Source organism: Equus asinus, chromosome 3, assembly GCF_041296235.1.
Source record: "Equus asinus isolate D_3611 breed Donkey chromosome 3, EquAss-T2T_v2, whole genome shotgun sequence".
Lineage (NCBI taxonomy): Eukaryota > Metazoa > Chordata > Mammalia > Perissodactyla > Equidae > Equus > Equus asinus.
Genome location: NC_091792.1, coordinates 107,230,834 through 107,256,585, shown reverse-complemented (window position 1 = coordinate 107,256,585; position 25,752 = coordinate 107,230,834). Strand labels below are relative to the sequence as shown.

Below are 25,752 nucleotides of genomic sequence, written 5' to 3'. Positions count from 1 at the left end.
CCCCAGATGAAGATTTTGACTTCCAATTCGTCTCCAATAGGAGACATTTGATATATGCTATGACACTTGCTTCTAGCAACATGGCTATCTAGATACTCTGAAAGATAACCAGTGACACACTCCATAATTTATGCAGTGTTTCCTGTGGCTGTTTTCAAGTTTTAATGAAGGAGTTGAATGGTTCCAACAGTCTGTAAAGTTAGAAATATTTACTATCTGTTCCTTTTCAGAAAAGCATTTGTTGCAGGAATATTACAAAGAATTTCGGTATGTTCACTATCCATTTTCCCCCATTATTAACCTCTTACACTCTCATAGTATATTTGTTACATACTAATGAACCACACTTGACACATTATTATTAAGTAAAGTCCATACTTTATTAGAATTATATGAATTTTTACCTAATTCCGTTTTCTGTCCCAGGATCGCATACAGGGGTGCCACATTACATTGAGGAGTCATGTCTCTTTAGACTCCTTTTGACAGTGGTAGTTTCTCAGTTTTTCCCTATTTTTCATGATATTGACAAAACTGAGGAGTATTGGTCAGATATTTTGATTATCCTTCCATTTCAGTTTACTTGATGTTTTTCCCGTGTTTATGCAATGGTTATAGGTTTTGGGGAGAACGACTAGAGAGGTAAAGAGCCATTTTCATCAATATCAAGGGTATTTATTATCAACATGTCTCATCACTGAAGATGTTCACATGACTAACTGGCCAAAGTAGCATTTGCCAGATTTCTCCAGTGTAAAGTGACTCTTCCTTCCTCACTCTACTGGCCACCCTTTCCACATTCTTTATACAGAATGAACTACGTGAATCCTACACTTCGGGGATGGAATGGAGAGTTATATGTAGTTATTTAGAATTCTTATGTATGGGATATTTATATATTCTCCACCTCTTATCTATTTATTCATTGATTTTTATCAACTTGGATTCATGGATATTTATTTTGTATGAATTAGCTTATAATCCAATACTATTTTATTTATTCTATTGCCTAAATTGAATTCTCAGGTATCTTAGTCATATAAAGAAACTCTGTTGCATGGCTCAAATTCTGGGAAATTACAATCCTCCTAAATAAATGCTTACTGAGCACTTCCTAGTCTTAACATGTCATCCATCAATCAGTAAATCAATAAACCTTCATTAAGTGCTGCTAAGTATCTAGCACTTGGACTAAGAACATCGTTCTAGACATCAAATTGTTGGGAAACCTTAAACACTAAGGTAACCAGAAATCTCCAGCTTTTCTGACAGCACAGAAGCAAAGCTACAGTGGCTACTCCTGCGTACCCACCACTCAATGCTGTCCAAGGCCCTCATTGTCTCCAGCCCACAGGAACTTTAACCTCAGCTCAGGGAAGATGCCAAAGAATCACGTAGAGTTTGAAATTGTATTTGAATTTTCAGCTGGATCCCGGTCCCCTTCTTTCTCCAAGGAAGTTACAGGAATTTCAGGACAAGTTGTGGGAAAATGTGATTAGTCCAAATTTCAATCAGGTCAACTTTGAAAATGTTGCTTTACTTATAACTAGAGTCAGAAAGATACATGAGTTTATTCTTATTTAGTTATATGTGGGCAACATCAACTATGAATTTTACAAAGGACAAAATTAAAAAGCAGTTATTATACATATAATGTTAAATGAAAAAGAATCATGAAAAAATAGATGTTTAAAAAATAAGTAACAATTGTTGCCTTCTGAGATCGAGATTCTACTTCCTATCCCCACCCCAACTGAATCTTAATTGTTTTCAAGACTCTCCAATATTTGTACAATGCATAACTACATTACATTTTTTAAAAAACAATAGCTTTGATTCTGAAAAATTATAATTATTGAACAGGGTTCTGAGAAATTCCTTAGACTTTTATCCAAACAGTAAGAAAGCAAATCATGTCAATTTCTCCCTAGATTTGACCCCTTAGTTTAGGAAATAAGGATGTAATAGTTTCCTAAGGCCCTAGTGAATTTTTCATGATCCTGTGTGTCTTCTAATTTAGACAAGGAAGCTTTGACTGTTACTGTAAACATAGTATAGAAGGAAAATCAAAAATAGAATACAGAAAAATAGGAGACATAAGCTAAAACAACGTTGTATAAGTAAAAAGTAATAATTCTTCTTTTGTTTTTGCTTTATTTTACTGGCAAATATCACATTCTTTAAAGCTTTAGCTTACAGAGCTTACATTCATCACATTGTACATAAGAGAGAAGGAACACTAAAGCTTAAGTATTTCAAATTTGCTAAAGACATTCAAGCACGAATTACAATCAGTTTTCATTTTTTATTTTGTTGCTGAGGAAGATTCATATTGAATTAACATCTGTTGCCAATTTTCCTCTTTTGTTGCTTGAGGAAGATTATCCCTGAGCTAACATATGTGCCACTCTTCCGCTATTTTGTATGTGGGTCACCAGCACAGCATGGCTGATAAGTGGTTTATGTCCGAATGTGGGATCCAAACCCACAAATCCAGGCTTCCAAAGCAGAGCTTGCCAAAATTAATCACTATGCCATGGGGCTTGCCCCTATACTCATTATTTTTAGGCATTATATAATGTAATGTAATGTATATAAAGACTATTTATAGACATCTTGAAATCAGCTCTTTTATGTCCAAAATTTACATTAGACTAAGGTAAATTCCAATATAGCCACTTTGCAGAAAGTGAAAGAAAATAAGTAAGGAAATAATAAGTATAGTTATGCCCTCAAGTTTATTTATTCTTTAGTTCTTTCTCCCTAATTTTCAAAGCCCATGTACAGTTATTAATACATAGATATATTTACACATATATCTATATATAAGTATATGTATATATCAGATGTACTACTAAATGGAAAGAAAGGTAATCACAAAAATAAAGAATATGAAATTCTTGGTTATTTTTAATGAGACTGACAACTCAAACTATCTGTGTGTTTCTACATCATTATAGATTCATGCAATATTTGAAAATAAAAGAAAGAACCAAAATAAAAAAGATAACAGCAGGGAAAACATTCTTGTTTTTTATATGAAGATCTCAAAAACCCTGTGAACCTGATCCTAATTGCTCACATGATTCCTTCTCTACCAATCTAAACTTTTAAAAAGTTGAAGAATGATGGAGGAGAAAGCTTTAACCTCAGATATATTAAGAAATTCCTTTTTAGATCTCAGTTTGTAATTTCAATGTAGACCCTTTCATTTCCTGCTCGTAGTGTGTGTCAAATTTCTCATTCAGGGCCACTGTAAAGTGATTCTTCCAGTCTCCCACAATCCCTGTAACAAAAGAGAAAATACAGTAAATACGTCTTCCAGTCAGAATCATGAAATCTTCTAATATTTATCACTTTCTTTAATCTAATCAAATTGTGTTCTTGTACTTCTCAATTATAGAAATAGAATGTATACCATAAATAATATATATTTGAGTTCACAAAGGATATATCCTGATCGCTAAAAAAGAAAAGAAAACAAACTGCAAATTTCTTTCTCTGATTCTTCCCTTTTATATTTTACTTAATTTTTCTTCTCCAATTTCCTGTGAAACGTTGGACCTCCTAAGATGAGATCCATGTTTTACCCACTTCCAAGACATTATCATCTTCATGCTGGTAACCCTCAAATCCAGACTTCTATCTCCATATCCAACTGCCTACATGATAGTGCCACCTGGATTGCATACAAGTATCTCAAATTCAACTAGTTCAAAAGTAAATTCATGTTCTCCCTCACCAAATTGTGTTTTCTTTGTGCACTTTTCCATAACCTGGTTAATGGCAACACCAGGTATCCAGGCATAAACTTTGAGGTTGTCCCTCAACCACAGCATCTAACTCTTTCTTCATATTCAGACTTCCTTCATATCCATTGCCTCCTTCCATTTCTGCGGCCACTGACAGAGAAGCTCCTCAGTGTTTCCCACCTGTGCTAATATGATAGTCTAGCAGGCCCTTCTCTTTTGCTTTCCATCATTTCCAACATTACCCTGACAGAAGAAAGTCACCTGTATTTTAAATTAGTCAGTAGTTCACTTGCTTCCTTAGCTCAAGGAGCTCTAAACTTTCCCAATGAAATAAACACAGAAGATAGAAAATGTGTGTCCTGAGGATTGGGTAGAGTCTGAGCATATAGCCGGAAGCAGCCCTTTACATGCATGACAACTATTTTAAGATCATTGTTTCATCTTAAAAATACATGTGGATATTATGGAAAAGGAGACTGAGATAATCTGAGAAGTGAATAATTAAAATATAACCTGTACGTTAACTCTCTTTTCAGGAGCTCCCTGTTTTTGTCCAGAGTCAGGTTTGTTTTTCCCATTATTTCAAAGATCCCTGACCCTCTCACTGACAATTGGGTTCAAAGAACAAGATTTTCTTTGTCCTATCTCTGCTTCACATATCAGTAAGCCTGGATATCCCAATACTCTGCATCTCCTCCACGCCTTTGGGTTTATAAACGGACTATATCTATTCAGACCCCCCCGCCTCCTAATAGAACGTCACCTCATTGTACTTTGATGTTTTTGCTAAACAGACTTGTATTTGCCACTATGTGCTTTGAAACTTAGCCTTTTTTCAAGAGGTTTCTTGAGATATAACTGATATACAAAGAACTGTGCATATTTAATGTGTACGATTTGATGAGTTTTGACATTTGTCAGTCTTGAAAAGTATCTGCCAGTTGGTCAAGGAAAAGCTAAGGGTTCTAAGCTTGTTTCATCATCTCAAAATGAGATAATAATAGAAGCTTTCTCCTGAGTCTCTGATTATAATTTAAAGAGAATTAGAATTGTAAAATTATCTATGTTTATGTAATGTATATGGTGCAGCATCAAGGCACAAAGGCTTAGTAAATGAAAGCTAGTAGAGTGTGGTATTAGTGCTGGTGCTGAAGTTGGGGTTGCTGCTGCTCATACTTAATGTAATGTGCTGCATATATTAAATAATCAACAAGTAATAGCAATATATTACTAGTATTACTAGTAGTACTAATGTTTTATGCCTCTCTAGAACTGGTAACTAACTCAATAAAGAGAGTGCTCAAAGGTCAAATAGCTCTGAAGAAAACAAGCTGGGTTCACAGGCATGAATAGACCTCAATAGACATTTGCCTATAACTATGTCAACTTGCGAATTCCTATAACAATAGAGGCAAATAACATAACTATCTCACCTTTTCTCATGAAGGGAGATATTTTTTGGTTCATGATTTCATCTGGTAGCATTGTGTAATTGGTAGATGGATTGTTCTTCATCTCATGGAATGAAGTATGTTGTACAATCTTGTCCACAAGCTCCTCTGATGGCTTCCTTCCCAGAAATTGCATTAATTTTATCACTTCTCTTTTGATATCCTAGGGAGAAAAATTATTTTGAAGACTCCATTACTAAAATTGAATACATTACTATTTGAATTTAAAAAAAGAGAGAGAAAAAAATCTTTCATTTTTCCCACTGGTAATGGAATTAGGCTTCTAAAGAGGAAAAACACCTCCTGGGGAAGTGGTATTCTTTTTCTTTGAGGAAGATTAGCCCTGAGCTCTCACCTCTGCTGCCAATCCTCCTCTTTTTGCTGAGGAAGATGGGCACTGAGCTAACATCCATGCCCATCTTCCTCTACTTTATCTGTAGGACACCTGCCACAGCATGGCTTGACAAGCGGTGCATAGGTCCACACCCAGGATCTGAACAGGCGAACCCCAGGCTGCCAAAGCAGAATATGTGAACTTAACCCCTGTGCCACCAGCCCAGCCCAGAAGTGGCATTTTTTTAACTTCTCTAAGGATAATTTTCCTTGTGCATATGATGGACATAAAAGATACTTCAATTATTGTTAGAATACTAAATGAGTTGATGTTTCTAAAATATTTATTGTTGTCCTTGAGGCATACTACATGCTCAATAATATAATCTATGAATATTAATATACTCTTTCAAAGACTACAGTTCCCTGTGAAAGACTAAGTTTTGGGGTGAAAATATGCAGACAGCTTTCAGTTTTCTCCTACTGGGGTGATTAGTGAGAAGCAAAGGAATCAGAAGGATTAAGAAAAGATGGGAAAAAGCAAATACTCAACATAAAACATCAGATTTATACAAACTATAGCTACAAACATCCCCATCTCTATAACTTCAATAGTGTACCCTATTATCCACCTAAATCCCTCAATGCAACCATTCGCAAAACCAACTAAAACGCTTATTTTGATGTTTAGTTCCCTCTACACAGAATACTGTTCTCAAGTTCTCTAGCCAATAAATTACAGCTTGTCTATCAGACTTCAGCTTAAGTATCACCTTCTTTGGGATGATTTCCTTGACTATTCCAATCTGAGTTAGATAACCCTATATTTGCTCCCATAATTTTCCATATAAATTTATTGTACCATTATTCTCATAATTTTTAAATTTATTTGTCTGTCTTCCACAAAAAAGACCATTTCTCTACATATAATCTTTGATAGACATAATATTAATTTATAACATTACATAAATTTCAAGTTTATCCCCTTATATTTTATTTTCTGTATAGAGTACATTGTGTTCCCACCAAAAGTCTAGTTGCCATTCGTCACTGTACATATGTCCCTCTTTACCCCTTTCACCCTCCCTCTCACCTTGCACCTGGCAACAACCAATCTGTCTTCTGTATCTGTGTGTTTGGTTTTCGTTTACTTTTCACATATGAGTGAAATCATATGGTATATGACTTTCTCTGGCTTACTTATTTTTCTTAGCGTGATACCCTCAAAGTCATTCCATAGCATTGCAAATGAGAAGATTTCGTCTTTTTAGAGTTGAGTAGTATTCCGTCACTCCATCTTTATCCATTTCCATCAATGGGTACTCAGGTTGTTTCCAATTCTTGGCTATTGTGAATAACGCTGCAATGTACATCAGGGTGCCTATATATGTTTTCAAGTCAGTGTTTTCATGTTCTTTGGATAACTATACAAAAGTGGAATAGCTGGACCATATGATAGTTTTATTTTTAATTTTTTGAGGAATCTTCATACTGTTTTCCATAGTGGCTGCACCAATTCATGTTTCCATCAGCAGTACCTAAGGGTTCCCTTTTTCTGCCTCATCTCCAACATTTGTTATTTCTTGTCTTTTTAATAACAGCCATTCTGACAGCTGTGAGGTGATATCAAAACAGGTTTTGCTTTGTGTTTCCCTAATAATTAGTGATGTTGAACATCTTTTCATGTGCCTGTTGGCCACCTGTATGCCTTCTTTGGAAAATGTCTGTTCAGATCCTCTGCCCACTTTTTTAACTGGGTTTTTTGGTTTTTGTTGTTGAATTGTATAAGTTCTTTGTGTATATTAGATATTAACCCCTTATTAGAGATATGATTTGCAAATCTCCTCTCCCAACTAATAGATTGTCTCTTTGATTTGTTGATGGTTTCCTTTGCTGTGCAGAAGCTTTTTAGTTCAAAGTAATCCCATTTGTTTCTTTTTTCTTTTTTTCTTCTGGCCTGAGGAAATATATTTAAAAAATACTGCTAAGACCAATGTTAAAGAGCATGCTACCTACGTTTTTCTTCTAGAAGTTTTAGGTCTTATATTCAAGTCTTTAATCCATTTTTAATTAATTTTTATGCATGTTTTAAGATAGTGGTCTACTTTCATTCTTTTTTCACGTGGCTGTCTAGTTTTCCTAACACCGTTTGCTGATGAGACTTTTCTTTTTCCATTATATGTTCTTGGCTCCTTTGTTGAAAACTAGCTGCCCCTAAATGTGAGGGTTTATTTCTGGGCTCTCAGTTTCATTCATTTCATATGTGTGTCTGTTTTTCTGCCGGTACCATGCTGTTTTGATTACTATAGCTTTGTAGTGTATTTTGAAATCACAGAGTGTGATACCTCCAAGTTAGTTCTTTTTTCTTTGAATTGCTTTGGCTATTCAGGGTCTTTTGTTGTTCCATGTAAATATTGGGATCTTCGTTCTTTTCTATGAAAACTGCCATTGGGATTTTCATAGGGATTGAAATGAATTTCTAGATTGCTTTAAGTAATATGGAGATTTTAATGATGCTAATTCTTCCAATCTATGAGCATGGAATGTCTTTTCATTGGTTTGTGTCTACTTGGATTTCTCTCAACAATGTCTTACAGTTTTCAGTATACAAGCCTTTCATCTCCTTCATCAGACAATTTTTATAGAATCTCTACATTTTAAAAAAATCTTAGTTCTCTCTTCTTCTACCTACATCATTTTTAGATTTCAATCTCACTAATTCTCTCTTCAACATGATCTGCTCTATTTCTAGTGATTTCTAATGTATTCTTCATGTCATTTATTGAGTTCTACAGTTCAAGGATTTGTTTATTTTTGGAAATTTCAATCTCTCAGGTAAAGTATTTCTTCTGTTCATTAATTTTATTCTTGAGCTCATTGAACTGCCTTTCTGACTTTTCTTGTAGCTTGTTGAGTTTCTTCAAGACAGCTATTTTGAATTCTTTACCAGTTAGATCAACAATCTTCCATGACTTTATTTTTGGTTTCTGGAGAATGTTTCTTTCTATAATGCCATGGTATTGTGGCTTTTGCTTGCTGAGTTATTTCTCTGTGGGCACATTTACTGTAGCAAACACATCTATTTAGATATAGTTTTGATTCAAGATTTTGAACTGCTTGGAGATTAGAAGCCTTTCTTTTATTTTTCAGTAGATGGCACTATTGTGCTAGCTTTTGGTTTCTCTTACCTGAGCTGCCTCTTGCTACATTTGAGGATCTGCATATCCCCCCCTGCACAGCCTTTGTATTGCCACTTCTCTCCTCTTGACCGTCTGCACTGTTGGGGCTTGCTGATGCCTTGTTGCTGGTGTTTCTGTAGTTTCTGGCTTTGCCACAGAGACTCAGGGATGGCTGACACTCTAGCAGTATCCAGGATCATCTGGTTCAGAAGTGCCACAGCCCTACTGGGGCAGGGAATGGTGGGGAGTGAGCTTGATAGTCAGGGCACCATCTCAGCTTTTGTTCCTTACCTTGTGGTCACAGGTTCAGCTGAGGTTGAGCTGTAGAGTCCTGTATGCATGTCACCACTGCTACCAGACCCCTGGCCAAGGCTGGGGTCTTTGATTATGGGCTTTCCCCCTCTACTCTGCTTCCCACTCCAGGATTGTCCACAGCTGGCTGGCTGTAGTCACACACATGCCTCTGCTGCTGCCCACCAAAATCTCTGGGGTTGAGAGCATCTGGCTTAGTCACTGCAGTCAGTGATCTAGGATCCTAGGCTGTGCCTCTGCATTCTCTGTGTGCTCCAATTCACTGGCCTTTGTATGTATCAATATGTGTATCTTTCTGGCATCCTGTTGCCTTATGCATTGTAGGCTTGTCAGATTATGGATGTTATATTGTAGATTGAAGGTGAGAGATAAAAGAGTCCTCTCACACCTACTTGGTGATGATATCATCCTACATACAATGTCAATATCTTATTTTCTTTCTACTTGATACATTGTAGAAACAAAAGAAAAGTAATTTATTCATTCTTAGGCTCCTTATTGATTCAACTGTAAAGATAACCTGAACATGGTCATTATTGACCAAAATAGGGAGCGAATGGACATGGACAATTTGAAGAGGTGAATTGGTTAAATTAACTAAGAAATTTTGTTTTTGTGCCTTTCAAATTTACTGTCTTCAATATTCTAGTTACAAAACACAATGTGCAAAAATTATTGTGCAAAAGTGTGAACAAGACACGGATATTGATTCCTTTCTTGGTGCTAATAAAGAATGAACATAGAGAGGACATTTCTCATCTCTTAATGAAGGGAACCAGTGTTTTGTCTGTTTTTAAAAAATAATTTGATATGTGTACCTATGTGCTTTAAAGAATAAAAATGAGTACAGCACCCCTTACCTACTATCCATCTTATGGAATAGAACATTCAAAATTTGTTGGGTTCTTCCATGGGCAAGTTTCAAATTGCTTTTCTTCTGCTCTCCATTCCCATTCCCACAAACAACAACAGCAACAAAACCTATCCTGAAATTGATCTAATCAATCTTGTGCTTTACTTTATAGTTTTCAAACTTTTATATGTATCCATAGACAACATCTAGCTTGGTTTTACCCAATCGATGTGCATATTTGAACTTTATTCCTTTTCATTGCAATATAATATAATATTTAATTATGTAACAATAATATACATCATATACTGATTCTTGAGTTTATGTATATTTGGGTTGTTTCCAATTTTTATGGTTATGAAGAATGCTGCTATGAAGACTGTTAACAGTACATATAACCTAATGAACACATATCAGAGATTCTGAAGAGTATATACCTACTAGTAGAATTTCTGAGTCTTAAGTTACGTGCATGTTTACCCTTCCTAGATAATGACAAGCTGTTTCCATAATATTTGTATTTTTACTCTTCTATCAGCAGTGTGTTACTTCTCCCTGATGCATTTCTTGACTAATATTTATTAAGGTCAAATTTTAATTGCTGTCAGTCTTCTGGCTATGACATGACATCTCATAATGATTTTTATTTTGAATTACTTATTACTAATGAAGCTAAAGAAAACCTAGATTATGAGGAAATTTTGATGTCATCATACTTTTGCATAATGCTGTGCCAGCATTCTCTTTACTCTCTCCTTCTGGAAGTTTGAGCTGATATATGTGGGACCTTATTACTCTATCCTACATATCTATTATTCTCTTTTCAAAGTAGTCTATTTGTCTCATGTGGCACATTCTGTGGAATTTCCTCAGTTCTATTTTATGTATAAGTAACCATCTCTTGATTTTCTAATTTTAATGTTTTTTATTATTTTAGAAATTCTATTTTGCTAATTTTTTTAATCTGCCTTGACAATTTTAGTAAGATATAGTTTCTTTGTAAAATTTTAATTTCTTCATTTCTTTAAACATATTAGACTCAGTTATTTTATAGTCCTTATCTGATAACTCCAACATCTATAAATTTGGAGTCTTGTTGACTCATCCTGTCCATTGTGATTCCTTGTTTGTATGTGCTTCTGTGTGTGTGTGTGTTTGTTGTTGATGTTTTGTTTTATTTGTTTTATGAACTCAAGTTCTTTCAAATTTTATATTTGGTAATTTTTTGCGACTTGGGTTTAAATGTATTCATTCATAGGAGACTTTTATTTACTAGTTTCAAATCTGTGCCAAAGTATCTGCATTGTTGTAACTTTTGGAGGTGGCTGCATCATTTATTTAAAGGCAGATCTTTGACTCTAGAGTGTTGTCAAATGCTACCATGTTAGAAATTACTAAGTTGCCCATATGTTTTCAGCTTCTTACCTCCTGCATGTCTTCATAGAAAAGAAATAGCACATGTGGCTTCTTTCTCTTTTCCCACCAAGATTTTGCATGTTTATACCAGGAACCATAGGGAACTAAAATTAGAGATAAAAACAATGCAAAGGCATAGTATCATCCTTATACAGCTTGAAAATGAGTCTTCACACAGCAGTATCAAAAATAAATATAAATAAATGATCATGGAATGAAAACTAGAGATCAGACACACAGCTTAAGCAAATTTCTCTGCAGAAAGAGAGGCAAAGTATGTTGAATAATCCATGTACTTTCATCATTATGACCTGGTTTATGACACAGAGGAAAAGTAAAGGAAATTCTCTTTCCATCAACTTGCTTCAGGGCTTATGAGAGCATTTTTGAAAATGATATGTGTGTGCATGTGTGAGTGTGTGTGCGTGTGTGTGTGTGTGTAAAATCAAGCTGTTAGTGAAAGGAGTTGAGTTAGTGGAGCTATCAACATTCTTATCATCAGAATTCAGGCCAGGTCTCAAATTGACCATTTACAAACTAGCCTTGGCAACTGAAGCTAGTAACTATATAAATTTTTGCTATGCTATTTCAAGCTTAGGTGGTAAACGATATTTTCTTCAAGGACTTTAGTATCATTCTGACTCTAAAAAATTGGAAGATTTTGAAGATGATCTCATATGACCAAATGCTCTCTCTTCCTTTCTTTTCTCTTATCTTCTTGCATGTATATCCAAATGTTTCACCCAATAAAAAGCTGACAGAATAACATCATAATGTGTAAGTTAAAGTATTCTGGTTTGCATTACATCATTGCATATCTCTTCTGTTCTTTGTCCTTATTGACAATTTTCTTTACAGAAAAAGTTATGTAATGATATTTATGTGGTCTTATTCATCTGTTTTATAGAGGTGCAACATTATTTTTCTCTGCCTTACAATGTGGGTTTTGATGATGTTGAGGTATATATTTTATTCTTGATGATTTAGCATAAATTTTTCCAACATGTAGCAACAAACATAAAGTACATACATCCTACTTTTATTTAGTTAATGTCATCTACCATGGATATAGAAATGGCATTATTATCATTTTTCCTTATAATTATTACTACAGGATCAGAATGGCCTTCTTTAGCTAATAGTAAACTCTCCTCTATACTTTCTTCCTCAAATCTAAATACTCAGGTGTTTTAATATGGAGTTAACTAAAAAGGAAAACTCTCCCAGAATTTCTGCTCAAGTAACTCTGTACTGTTCTGAAAAATCTAGTTGAATCATTTAGACTCTACACTGCATAGAATGAGTAAGAACTTTGTAGATGTTCAGAATTCTTTATGAATTCTGGTCTCATGTAGCACCTGAAATTTTTCAGGAAACAAATGAGCATTCTCTTCTCTTTTTTCCTTCCTGCTTGCTCAATGGAATTTAATAACATGTTGTGGAATAATTTACTAATAAGAAGAGATAAGAGAGAAAATTTGGGCCTGAGTTTCTGTCTTATGAAAATTTGTACTTCCAACTTCCAAACAGACTTCTATATATTTATTTTTAGGCACTGAGCTAGAGTGTCCAGGTTTTGACATTTGACATCCGTGTCCGGAAATCCTATGCTTGCTCTAAAATTCAAAGGCTTCTAAAACTTCTGTGTATTAATGAATGATCAGGGAAGAAATTAGACCAGGACAGACAAAAAAGATTTTTGCTCAGAGATGCCATTTGTCTTGTATCGTTTGCCTTGAAAGAATTTAGAGAAAAGAAGCTGTTCTTACCTTCTCCATCCATGAATTTCTCCACAAACTCTTGAAAAGATCCAGGATGTGGATGCCCAGCTACCATTAGAAAGAAATAATAAAAAGAAACAACCACGTCCTTGGCATTCCGGCAAAGATAGATCATCTAAGAGAATGAAATCATATATTAAATCACCTATTTTTTTTCAAACGTAGTTTCATCAAGATTTAAAAGGAAATCATTTGTGCTTTCAACTATAAATATACTATAATGCATTATATATATATAATACATATTCATTGTAGAAAGTGTAAAATATATAAAATTATAAAGAAGAAAAGTTCTTTAATAACTTGAAGTGACAGCATCTTTTGTAGTGTTGTTCAAAGCCAGTTCTCACTTTTCATTTTCATGCCACCTTCAAATATAATACCTTATTTACGCATCACAAATTCCATTGATATACATTGGACCAGATCAATTATTATCCCAAATTTATAACTGAAGAAACTAAACCAAAGCTGAGTCAGACTAGATAATTGACAATAAATCAATGAGAGTAAATGACCTGATAAATCATTACGTCAACAATAAAGTCCTCTGGTCTTTATTCTATACCACCATTCTACATACTAAAGAAAAAAAAGTCCTGCTGTTTCCTCGCTTTCAATCTTGGGGAAAAATACATTTTTATGAGGGTCTATTTAAATGCACATTGATCTCAGTGAAAATATTATCTTCAACAACACCTTGCTGAGTTTCCATTTTACACATAGAGGAAACACCAATAAATTAGCAACAGGAAGACATTTTTCTTTTTAAGTTGCTAGTTCTGACACTAAGTTCTATCATCTTTCTCAAAGCACCAAACATTTTGGACCTACATTTTTTTATGCATTAAGCAAGTGAACTGGGTCAGATCTCTATAGTTTCTTCTGGGTCTGGTACTTAGAGCTGCAGGAAAAGATCTGGAACCAATCTCTGATATCCCAGTGGTCTTCCACATCTGCCCTCAGGTGCCTGAGCAACGCGATGAGGGAAGGTTGCTCGTGATCTCCACTGTTTACCGAATACGACTAAGCTCACTAAATTTGTCTTACTCAAGTCTCTACATTTTCAAACAATTTTAAAGAAATCTTCCACGTTATTCTGAGAAGTATGGCTCTCATTTTTAAGGTCTCTCTATAAAATCTTTTCATTATTCCAGAAAGAAAGTGATATTTCGGTTCTTACCAAAGCTATCATTAGCCATATTGAACTTTTCCAATCTTATTTACAACTCTCCCTTGTTCTTTTTGCCTATTAGCTGAATGGAATTCTTTGCTAATATATTCATGAATATGCTTCAGAATTTTCACCCTTTGCCTTTCTTCATGCTATTCTTTCTGTCTTGAATATGCTCTGCATCTCAAAATACTACCCATACTTAAAGCTTGACTCCAGATCTTCCGTGAAGATTTTTATTCTGCCACTTGATGGGGGGTGGGGGAGGGAGCAAAATCAATCCCTCTTCTCATAAAATCCCATTAGTTTATCTTATCTACATTTTGGCAAATCCTATTCCATATCTAAAGCTTTCTATTGCACATACTGTTCCTGCTTTCAAGGAAAATGTAGTTCTTTCTTGAAGATATGATTTTCCCTGTAGCTCTCTCAAGTCAAAATTACTAGCTTACCCACATTTCACTTGAAATCACAATCCATCTAAAAATCCTATACTTGAAAGATTCCCTTCCTGGGACAGTGAACCCATTCCTCTCCCAGATAAATTTCTAAGCTTGTGGTCATTCCCTTGCTTTAATTGAAGATTTGAATACCTGCCTTGTAGTATTACTCTCCATTCCAAATCCTGTCATCGTCTTGTGTAATTTTAGTATCTGCACGCATGATCCCTCTGATTCTCTATGCCCTTGTACTCATTGATCATTGCTTCTATTTTGCTTCAGTCAACCACTTTTATAATCAAATTGCGAATTTTGTTAGTACCCTTAAGGTTTCGGTTTTGAAGACTTATCCTGGAGCCTCACGTTTTCTTCCAAGAAAATCCTGCTCCCTCCTTCTTCCTTATCAGTTATTCCCAATATACCTCAGCTGCAGCCACTCCAAGACCTCAAATCTCTTGGTCTCAATTATTTCTCTTATCTATAAGCCTATTCCGTTTTTCTTCACTTTCTTTTTTTTTTTTAATCACTTATATTTTCTGTCCATCACTCCAAACACACTTTTACTAATAGTCTCAATCCATTTGTCTTCTTATCCTCTAGTGAATCACCATGGAAATACTCAGATCATTAATCCATCTAACTGTTTTCCTACTCTTTGATTATCTCTGAGATGATAACCAGTTTTGTGAAGACTGAGAAGATGGTAAATGTATGGTATCTCTTTTCATTTGAAAAGTAAAGGGGTAACATCAAGGTTACAACCCATTCTCCAAAGGAAATAAAGTGACTTGGTCTAATCTCTTGAAAAAATGGCAATGACACTTTTCCATGAAAATACATGAATGGTAGTTACTAATGAGTAAACGGTATTTACTTTATGTATGGAATGATTTCACCAGGATATATGTGGTCTAACTAGGATTGCTTATGATAAAAGCAAAAAAAAACCAAATAAGAAACATTGGAATCTTCAGAATTTTGGATCACGGATCTCCAGAAAATGTCAAATACACCATTAATATCAGAGTAAAAAATGAAAATATTTCATGACTGTGATAAATCCCCTTTTTTGTTACTAATGGGTGCACACAATACTTTAATATCTCATAGGTATAGTATGGGTCATAGTGTATCCTAAAAATGCTGGAAAGGGCTTAAGAATAGCATCAGTGGTCCAAGACTTAGTGTTTTACCTGTACTTTGGGATTACATGTATCATTATTTCTAAGAAGCAAAACTGATCATGTCAATCATTTGCTTACTATATCTATAACTCCTTATTATCATCAAATAGAGTCCAAACATCTTAACTCAGCTTCAGTGTCTGCTGTAATCAAACCCAGCTTCTCTCTCTTCACTCATCCAGCCATATGTACACTCAACCTCCCAGATAAACTGAACTGGTTTCACATTCCCACCTTGGGTTGCATCTGAGATTGTATACACAGACGCTTACACATCCTTCCCAACTCAGCTTAGATGTTACTTGCTTCTGGATGCCTCCCCTGCCCTCAGTGTCTGGGCTAAAATTCTTCTCTTACTTGACCTATGGCACCTCCTGCAGTGGACCTCTCTTTCTTCCAATGGACCATGTGTCCATGAAGACAAGGATTACATGTGTCTTGTTAATTGTTACATTGCTGATACATGGTAGACACTCAGTAAATAATTATTATGTGATGCTTGTCTGGTTGATCTTTGTCTAGTTTGTCTGCCTTCCTCACAATGCCACACACAACAGTTTGCAAAAGGAGTACATTCAATACAATCAGTACTAACAATGAATACAAAAGTAGCTACCATTTATTGAGGTGTTTAGAATATGCTGGGCACTATGTTAAGCACGTTACAAGTATTATATCATTGAATCTTTATAACAACAAGATGAGGAAGATGCTAATGTTATCCTTCTTTTACAGATGAGGAAACTGCAGCTTAGAGAGTTTACCTTTTTTTGTTTCAGAATTACCTAGAATTGGCATTGAAATCTAGACTCTTTGACTATACTATGATCTACATTTATTAAATGTCTGTGGATTCAATGAAAGAATAAATGAACAAGTGTGGATAAGACACAGTTAAGATGTAACTTGATTTGATCATGCTAAAATTTTTTTGAGTTGGTTGAAGTTCTAATAATACTTGACTCTGGTTACCTTACAGTTCTTTTCCCAAAATGAGCCTGGAAGAAGGTCAGCTGACAGATGAGTCTTCATTATTCTAGGAGATGCCATCTGTTTCAGTTGTTTTATTCCTGATTTTTAAGAAATTAAAAGTAAGACAACTTCAAAAATTATAAATATTTATATGAAATTTACAGATATTTAAAAAATAAAAGTAACTTGAATATTCTATATTCTATTCATAATAATACATACTGTGATGGGAGTTTTTATAGAGAAAATTATACACAAAAAATAAGATCAAATAAAATTTCACCAATTTGGAAAAATCATTATTAACATTTTGGGAAGCAGTCTTCTATACAAATATTTCTCTGTGCCAGATTCACAGTCATCCAAATATCACACACACAGATGGAGTTTTTAATATCTTCTAATTGCCTTTTTCTTAAGATATTGTGCTGAAACTACAATGCCAAGAAACACATGATATCCTAAAATTTTTAATCATTTCATAGTGCTATTATATCTCTTTTAACTTTTCTTTTGTTGGTTAACATTTTTTGTTTCTAATTTTTCATAATATTAAAAGAATCTGTGACAAATATCCTTTTGCGTATATCTTTGAAAATTTCATGGGTATTTTCCTAGTTTTTAAAGTGTTATCATAGTCAACCCATAGAGAAATAAACAGTCACACATTACTAGGCTCTGCTGAAGGCATGTAAATACTATCCTTATTCACTGTATTCCAGACACATGCTACACCGTAAACTCTGTGAAGATTTAAATTTAGAGGCCGGCCAGGTGGTGCAGCAGTTAAGTTTGCATGTTCTGCTTCTCGGTGGCCCGGGGTTTGCCAGTTTGGATCCCGGGTGCGGACATGGCACCGCTTGACAAAAACCATGCTGTGGTAGGCATCCCACATATAAAGCAGAGGAAGATGGACACGGATGTTAGCTCAGGGCCAGGCTTCCTCAGCAAAAAGAGAAGGACTGGCAGTAGTTAGCTCAGGGCTAATCTTCCTCAAAAAAAAAAAAAAGATTTAAATTTAAATTTACAGCTTTCTTGTGTAGAAGACATAATATTTATTTCCACTCTTGTTTACAGTCTCTTTCCTTGTATAATCTACATCCACACCTTGAAACATATGTATACAACTTTTAAAATCAACTTAAACGTTACCATTCATTACATCTTCTTTTCTGCATTCCAAGTAAGGTACTCGATTAAATATGGCATCTTCTTTGCACTTTTCCACATCACCCTCTTTATAGATCATGTCTACAATTTCACTAAGCCAGGTTGTGCCTGTAAAAGTTAAACAAACCTGAGTCTCCCACTAACCATGCAGGGCTGATGACAGGACTAGTGGATTTGCCGCTGGATTAAGTAGGAAGAAACCAATACGATATTATTTGAAAGATATCAGAATAACCAAAGGACTCTAGAAATATTTCCTCTAATATTTAATCTTATAGGTCCCAAAAATAGCTTCAACAAATAAGGGTGAATATTGTAGTAAGACACACCTTTGGTGAGAGTCCAAATTTGTCCATGATGGATTGCGATATTATGCAAGCTGTTAACAGATTGGGATGGAAATTTTTACATCAAAATAAAGGAGGCTTGAATAATAATGATGCATTTAAGCATGGTTTCAACTATAAAATTTACTGATAGCTGATTAGGCCTCAATTTGAATCCTAGTTCAGAAGATGTAGAAAAGAACAAAACTGGTCTTTGCCCTATGGTCGTCCAAGGCCCTTTGAAGAGCCAGAAACAATGCTCAATAATTGCAACACTTTTTATTTCTTAAGATTTTATAATACAGGTAGGCACAGGGATTTAAAGGACTGCAAAGGAGGAACATTTAACTCAGTGTGCTGCTGCTGCTGTCACGTTTCAAAAAGAAATGCCATCAAGAGAACATAATTGAGCTCAGCCTTTACAAATTACTAGCATAAGTTCTTAACTTTGTGAGGTAGAGAAGGATTCTACCAGGCAGAAAGACTGTTTTGTTTTTTTTTTTAATCAAAGGTCAGATACTTGAAAATAGTATAGTGGTGAGGAAAAGAATTGGAAATAGATTATAAAGCCTAAATCAAAGAGTCTACCCGAAGAGATGGGTGGGGATGAGGCTACAGAGGCAAGCAGAAGGCAAACATAAAATGCCTTGTAGTTCATACTAAAGAATACCAGTTGTTTCTAAAAGTTTTGGAAAGGCACTGATGTACATTAAGCAAGCGGATGAGATTATTGGGGATATGTTTTGGAAAGATTGTTCTAGTGGGAGAGAAAATAAAACATTGGAGTGAGGGGTCAATAAGAAGGGAGGCAAGAGACCTGTAAGAGACTGATTCTGAGACATGGCTATGAGACTAAATGGGCAAAACATCTTGATTGATTGAATATGGGAAATGAAGAAGCAAGAGGAATTAAATCTGGAATCGCCCTCAGGTTTCTTCTTCAGATGCTGACATTGATCCAGAAAGAGAAGAGAAGTGGAGGAACAGCTTCAGAGTTAGAGTAGTCAAAGACATATGCAATATTTGACAAATTTAAGTACTAAATGGAACAACCAGATAAAGTGGTCTAGGCTGGACCTTCCTAATTTCTAAAGGTCTACGATTGTAGGACTCCAGAACTTTGATAAACAGTTGAGCTAATCTCAGGAAAAAAGATATTGCTTAAAAATGGAGTTCGAGAGAACGACTTAAAGAAGCGGAGCTGGTTAGCTCAAAAGAGATTTCTTAAATCCGTGAATATTGCTTATACTTTGTCTACACAATAATGACGATAGTGGCATAAATTAGAGTTAGTAATTTCAAATTTTAGTTATTGTTCTGTAGTCATTCATATATATTACATAATTTTCTAAAGTGGGCAATAATACCCATTTGTCAATGGGCTGCTCAAGTTATAGCACAGATGTGGTTTTACAATAGAGTTATCCTATGCCACTTCCTATGTCTGTATCAAAATCACTATACCTATCCTTATTCAATATGGAGAATGGGTATGGAAGAAATAAACAGCTTAATATTTACCATTCAATAGGTTTGTCATTTCTGGGTGAAAAGGGAACAACTTTGACATAACAAGGAGACTTACCAGATTTGGGATAGGTGGCAATGACAAGGTCATCTGGTCTTGCTTCGAATGCCTCCACATCATCCCAAAATTCAACAAAATCTTTATACATTAGAATTCCATGGATTCTGCCAAAGTATGAAGAACTGTCAAATTTGGAAGAATCCATCATACAGTGGTACACTGAAAGAGAAAACATATATTTTCCACTTTGTATGTACTTTGAAATGTTTTAATATTAATAATAGCTCTGAATATTGAGGTCCTCTTGAGAGTGTAGCATTTCTTAGCTGTTGAGTATTTGGGTTAAAGGCATATTAAAGAAGTATGTGTCATATTCTTGGTGCTTTAATAGTTTCTCTTCCTATTAAGGAGATAAGTCTAACATAAAAGAATAATAAAGTACAAGACACTGTCAAGTAAAATGTTTAAAACTATCTACAGAATGTGTGATACATTTGTATTATCATGTTTATAGACAATATTTATATATAATAAATTCCAAGATGAATGAAAAAAACAGAGCCCTAAATTTCTATGTCAAAATTGAAGGGGCATTTAAGAAGACTAAGAAGTTCAGAAATACAACAATATTTGACAAAGAATCACTTTGATTAATTATGTATACATCAAATAACAATAAAGATTAATGGCCATATTTGATAGCTAGTACCAGAGCTCAAAGTCAGAGTTTCTGTACTTCCTGAATATGTTTCATTAAGTGAAAAAGTTAAAATACTTGATGAGTGTATTCAAAGAAGATGAAATTGATGACACTGTAAGGAATATATCTAAGACATGGATCCTTGAGAGAACAGAAGTTTCTTCTGGGACCTCTGACATTTCTTTTACTTCTCTCTCTCACTGGATCAGTAAATTAGTGGACACTGCCATTGAGTGAGTTGTCTGAAAATTATAAGATTACACAAGATATTTATCATTTGATAATTCAAATCCTGATCCTGTGACAACCCACTTCATGTTCATGATTAGTCATAGAATTTTTAATTAAGCAAGTTTCCTTCCTTGGCTTTCAACTCCTTTCACTCTTTTTTTTCCAAACTTACCCCTTTCTGATTTTGTGATATGGCATCTCAACAAACTTTGTCCTTCTTTGGTATTAGCCTTTCTAGATCTCCCTTTTATCCACCCTTGCCCAAAAAGCTGCCTGGTAAGTTGTCGTACATTCATACATTTGTGACAGGTGCAGCTTTTATTGTCTTTTTCAGAGAGTTTGTATTATAACAGGAGCCTCTTGGAGGCAACAGTTCTTCTAGTCTCCTAATGTATTTCCTTTAATACAGACAATCCCAATCCCTGAGAGAGCACTGAGAAGAGGAAATGAAATTAGTAGATACTGTAACAAATTAGTAGAATTAAATTAGTATTAAATTAGATCAAATTAAATTTAAATCTAATTTAATTTGATTTAATTTAATTTAATTAGAATTAGTAGAATGAAATTAGTAGATACTATACCCAAAGGAAGAAATATCTGATGGTCAAATTTTAGGAAGATAAGTGACTACAAATCAAACCAAATAGACCCTTGACTTATCCTGCGGGCTTCTGATAGTGTTTTCCTCGCTGCATTTCTAGGCTGCACATTACAGATGAAAACCTTCACATAGTACCTCCTTACTCTCCCTCACCAACACGTGGCTCTCAATGCCATCGATTCCATTTTCATTATTTTCCTCTCTTTCTACCTTTATGGTCACTGCCTTAGTTCAGAACCTCTCCAACTGTTGGTTGAATATGAAAATAGTGTTCCAACTGGCCTTCCTGTAAAAAGTGCATTTCTCCTCTTTCTACAACCAGCAGAAGAAGGAAAACAGATGTTATTTACTAAGCACTTACTTTGTGCCAGACTTGAAAAGTTTTATTTTACAATCTTATTTTCATGTTATAAAATTCTGTGAAAAAGCAGACAATATTCTCAGTTTGGTTGTTTGTCCTGTCCCAGAATCCTTGAGGACTGACCATATTTGTCTTACTCTAGGAAGGATAAATATGCACATATTTACACACGTTTGTAAACATGTACATGCAAATATCCTTATTTTCGACACATAATTGTTGACAAAGTTAAATATACAGAAAATGAAAGTGCTTTCTTTATTCTAATCTCAAGAGATAATTACTCCTAATAGTATTACATTTATTTATCCAAATATTTAAATATTTATAGAATCTATACACATGTATATAACAATTTGTATTATATTTTACATTCATTTTGTCCTTTATTTTTTCACTGAACTACATAATGTGAATATATTTTGGTGTTGATGTGTAAATTCTATCTTTATTCTTATAAATGACACACAGCAGTCCATACTATGGATGGAACATAGATGATACAATTCTTTATTGTTGGAAATTCCTGTTTTATCCAATTTTTTTGGTATAAGTATCACTGCAATGTCTTCAGCATATGTCTTTCACACTTATCTTTACATGACAATGGAATTGCCAAAATAACACGTATACACGTGGAAGATACAAATTTTTTTTAACAAACCAATGAAGATTGTAACAATTTTACAGTCTATGAAATTGCCTATATTTTCACATCCTCACTAGGACTGGAAACTACTTATTATAATCTTTCATGATTGACAACATATTTTTTTAGGGAGCTGGTCCCATTACCTAGTGTTTAAGTTCAGTATGCTCCCCTTCAGCAGCCCAGATTTGGTTCCTGGGTGTGGACCTACACCACTCATTGGTAGTCATGCTGTGGCAGTGACCCACATGCAAAATAGAGGAAGATGGGCACAGATGTTAGCTCAGGGCAAATATTCCTCAGCAAAAAAATTAAATATATATATATATATATATTTTAAATCTGCATTTTATAGACATTTTGTAATTTTCCTGTTTTTATAGTTTGTAAGTTTTTTTGGGGGGGGAAGATTAGCCCTGAGCTGATATCTGTTGCCAATCTTCCTCTTTTTTTGCTGAGGAAGTCTGACCCTGAGTTAATATCCATGACCATCTTCCTCTGTTTTAAGTGGGACGCCTGCCACAGCATGGCTTGACAAGCAGTGTGTAGGTCCACACCTGGGATCCGTGAACCCCAGGCAGCCAAAGCAGAAGGTGCAAACTGAACCACTGCATGACCAGGCCAGCCTCTACAGTTAGTAAGTTTCTTGGTTATTTTATTCTATTTGATCCATTTTGCCCATGAGGAGTGTAGCTTTTTCCTAACTTATTTAAAGTTAGTAATTTATTACTGATTTGTATATTGATAGTATCTATAGTTTTTTTTTGTGTTATATTGCCAGTTATCTTTTAACTTTTTTAGTGGTGTTGTATAGAAGTTTATTATTCATGTAATAAAATGTGTCAAATTTTTGCCTTATGGTTGGTATGTTTGCCTAAAACTTTAAATATGCTCATTTAATGAGAAATACATATGTGTTAAAAGTTTATGCATTCATATTCATTTAGATGATTAATATGTACCTAGCAGAGAATATGGTTATTAAGACGTGGGCTCTACAGTAGGTCCTCTTGGTTTAAATCTTAGCTCTGCTATTTGAAGTTGTGTGATCTTGGCAAATTACTGTAGCTCTGCTCTGCTCCATTTTCTCATCTACTAACTGAGGATGAGAATAATTATAATTCTTACAAAAAACAGTTATTGAAACTTAAATGAGAGGATAAGCCTGACAAATAAATGCTTAATAAGTGTAAGCTTATCTTGTTATTATGCCAAGTCTGTATGATAATGCAGAGAAGCCAGTCACTTTAAAGTCACTCAGTAACAGTGCACATTACATGGCACTATCTCTGTTCAAAGCAGGGAAATATTTGTCCTCAAAAATTCTGAAAAGTGAGTTTCATATATATAAACTTATCTGGAGAAACTTATAGTCAATAATCTGTTTTCTCACTGGAGAGGATAAAATCTATACATGTCCAATCTGACTTTTCTCCTGTTTGTTTGCTTCTCTAAAGTTCTCTGGGACAACCCAGCATGACATTCATTTCATTTTGGTCCCAAATTGCATACCAGAAAGAAGGTACAATGAAAGATTTTTTCATTTGTTTATTTGTTTTTAACCAAAGAATGGCTTAACATGTGTTTTGGAAACCACACATTGACACTAGTCAAAGTTGCTCTTACCAAAAAGGAAAAGATTCCCAGTCCCTGAGGACAAACTCAACTCTTTCCAAACCTCCCTCGCTGGTAAATCAGATGTAATCTCACAAAAATGATGAAATTTTCATTAAAAATCAGTCTTGCTGATAAATCGGCTTGTTTCCCAAATCTTCTCATTGCTCTCAGAAAATAGATCTTTCACAAGAAACAATGTGTATGAAAGACGTCGCTTGCTCTGCCTACTGATTTGTTTATTCATGTGAACAATTTTTCTTGATGTTTTGCCCACTTTGTAAGAATTCCCTTATAGTCAATTGGGAGTAGCTGATTTATCATTAAACAATTGGCTGACTTCTGGCATCCCTTTCACAGTCAATGTTGGTCTGAGTTAACCTAGGTGTCGTATAATAAAATCTCTTTCTTTGTTTAACTTCCTTTGGTAAATTATCTCGTATTACAATGTATAGATTCACCCTCTAGCTGCTCTCTTCTTTCTCAAAGGTATAATTCATCTGAAATTGTTAATTTCATTTCCTGAGTGTGTAGATTACTGTTGTCTAGAAACACCAACAAAAAATTGTTAAACTGTGATTCATAAATTCAATTGAATTAAGAAATCTTTTTTCTTCTTTCCTTTCTCTTTACTTCTTCTTTCCTTCCTCCTTTTCTTTCTCCTTTTCTCCACCTTCCCTTCTCCATCCCCTAATCTGCCTTTCATCCAGCAAATGCTATGTGAGTGCTCACCTTGTTCCCAGGCGCAGAGGTAAGTGCTGAGATACCACAGTGAGTACAGATGCATAGGGCTCATTGAGTCCTCACTGTCTTGGACTTACCTGGATTTGGGTAAAGTGGCTGAAAAAAGAGAATATCCTTTTGTGCATCTTTCTATCTATATTCAGTGCTATGTCACAAAGTAGATGCTTCACAAATACTCGTTAAACTTAATTGTTTGATCAAATCCTTCTGGGCTTTCTAGTTTCTACTAGGGACTCTGAGATAAAATAAGTACCTTCCTGTCAATGCTTTACCAAGCACTTGGGCTTCTCCTCTTGTTTATTGGATGCCTCCCACTTAAAAGTAACAATAGTATTTGCAAGGCTGCTGGTAGTAATAGACTGCTTCTGACATATTTCACAAAAGTGAACACGAGCCTAGAAGCCAGTCTCCACTCTGTTTCTACCCTGCTAGCTTTGTTTCCTCGTTGGTAAAATGGAGACCATGTCTAGCATGCAAGACTTGCAAGGCAGCCTTGATACTGTCTATGTTAAAACTCTTTAAAGAGCAAAGTACTATATAAATGCAAAACGTTATTTTTAATGACAAAAGAGTGATTAAAAAGGCTTTAAATGCTTTACATTATTAAGTAACTAAAGTTATAATATTGATTATATTATAATCAATAAAGTTTTAATATTGATTATAAGATTGATAAAGAATTTATTCTCTCTATATTTCCTTTTTTAACAGCTTTGTGCTATATAATTTGCATTCTATACATTTAGATAAATGTATAATCTATCTATTATACATATAAATGTATAATTTAGATAAATAGATAATTTAAACATTAATATCAACAATAATAATAAAAATACAACCTGTCCAGATGATCCTGTGAAAGAAACTTGATGGTCCAGTTTAGTTTTCTTAAAATTCACACTCAGGTTGTGAGCTGCAAAAAGTTTTAAGACCACTTGCTCCTTTTGAATGTTTCTGGTGAGCTTTTATTCTGAA

General features: G+C 34.6%; 1 protein-coding gene across 1 annotated transcript; it reads right to left on the bottom strand.

The window, feature by feature from the left end:
* Nucleotides 1–1,598: 1,598 nt before the first annotated feature.
* Nucleotides 1,599–25,739, bottom strand: LOC106838823 (sulfotransferase 1E1-like). Its single transcript, XM_014853106.3, has 8 exons — nt 25,617–25,739; nt 19,929–20,090; nt 18,000–18,125; nt 16,848–16,945; nt 13,066–13,192; nt 11,306–11,400; nt 5,186–5,366; nt 1,599–3,286 (listed from the first exon to the last, which is right to left on the bottom strand). The coding sequence occupies exons 2-8, from the start codon at nt 20,077–20,079 to the stop codon at nt 3,174–3,176; spliced, it is 891 nt and encodes a 296-aa protein (XP_014708592.1). The 5' UTR covers nt 20,080–20,090; nt 25,617–25,739; the 3' UTR covers nt 1,599–3,173.
* Nucleotides 25,740–25,752: the final 13 nt, after the last annotated feature.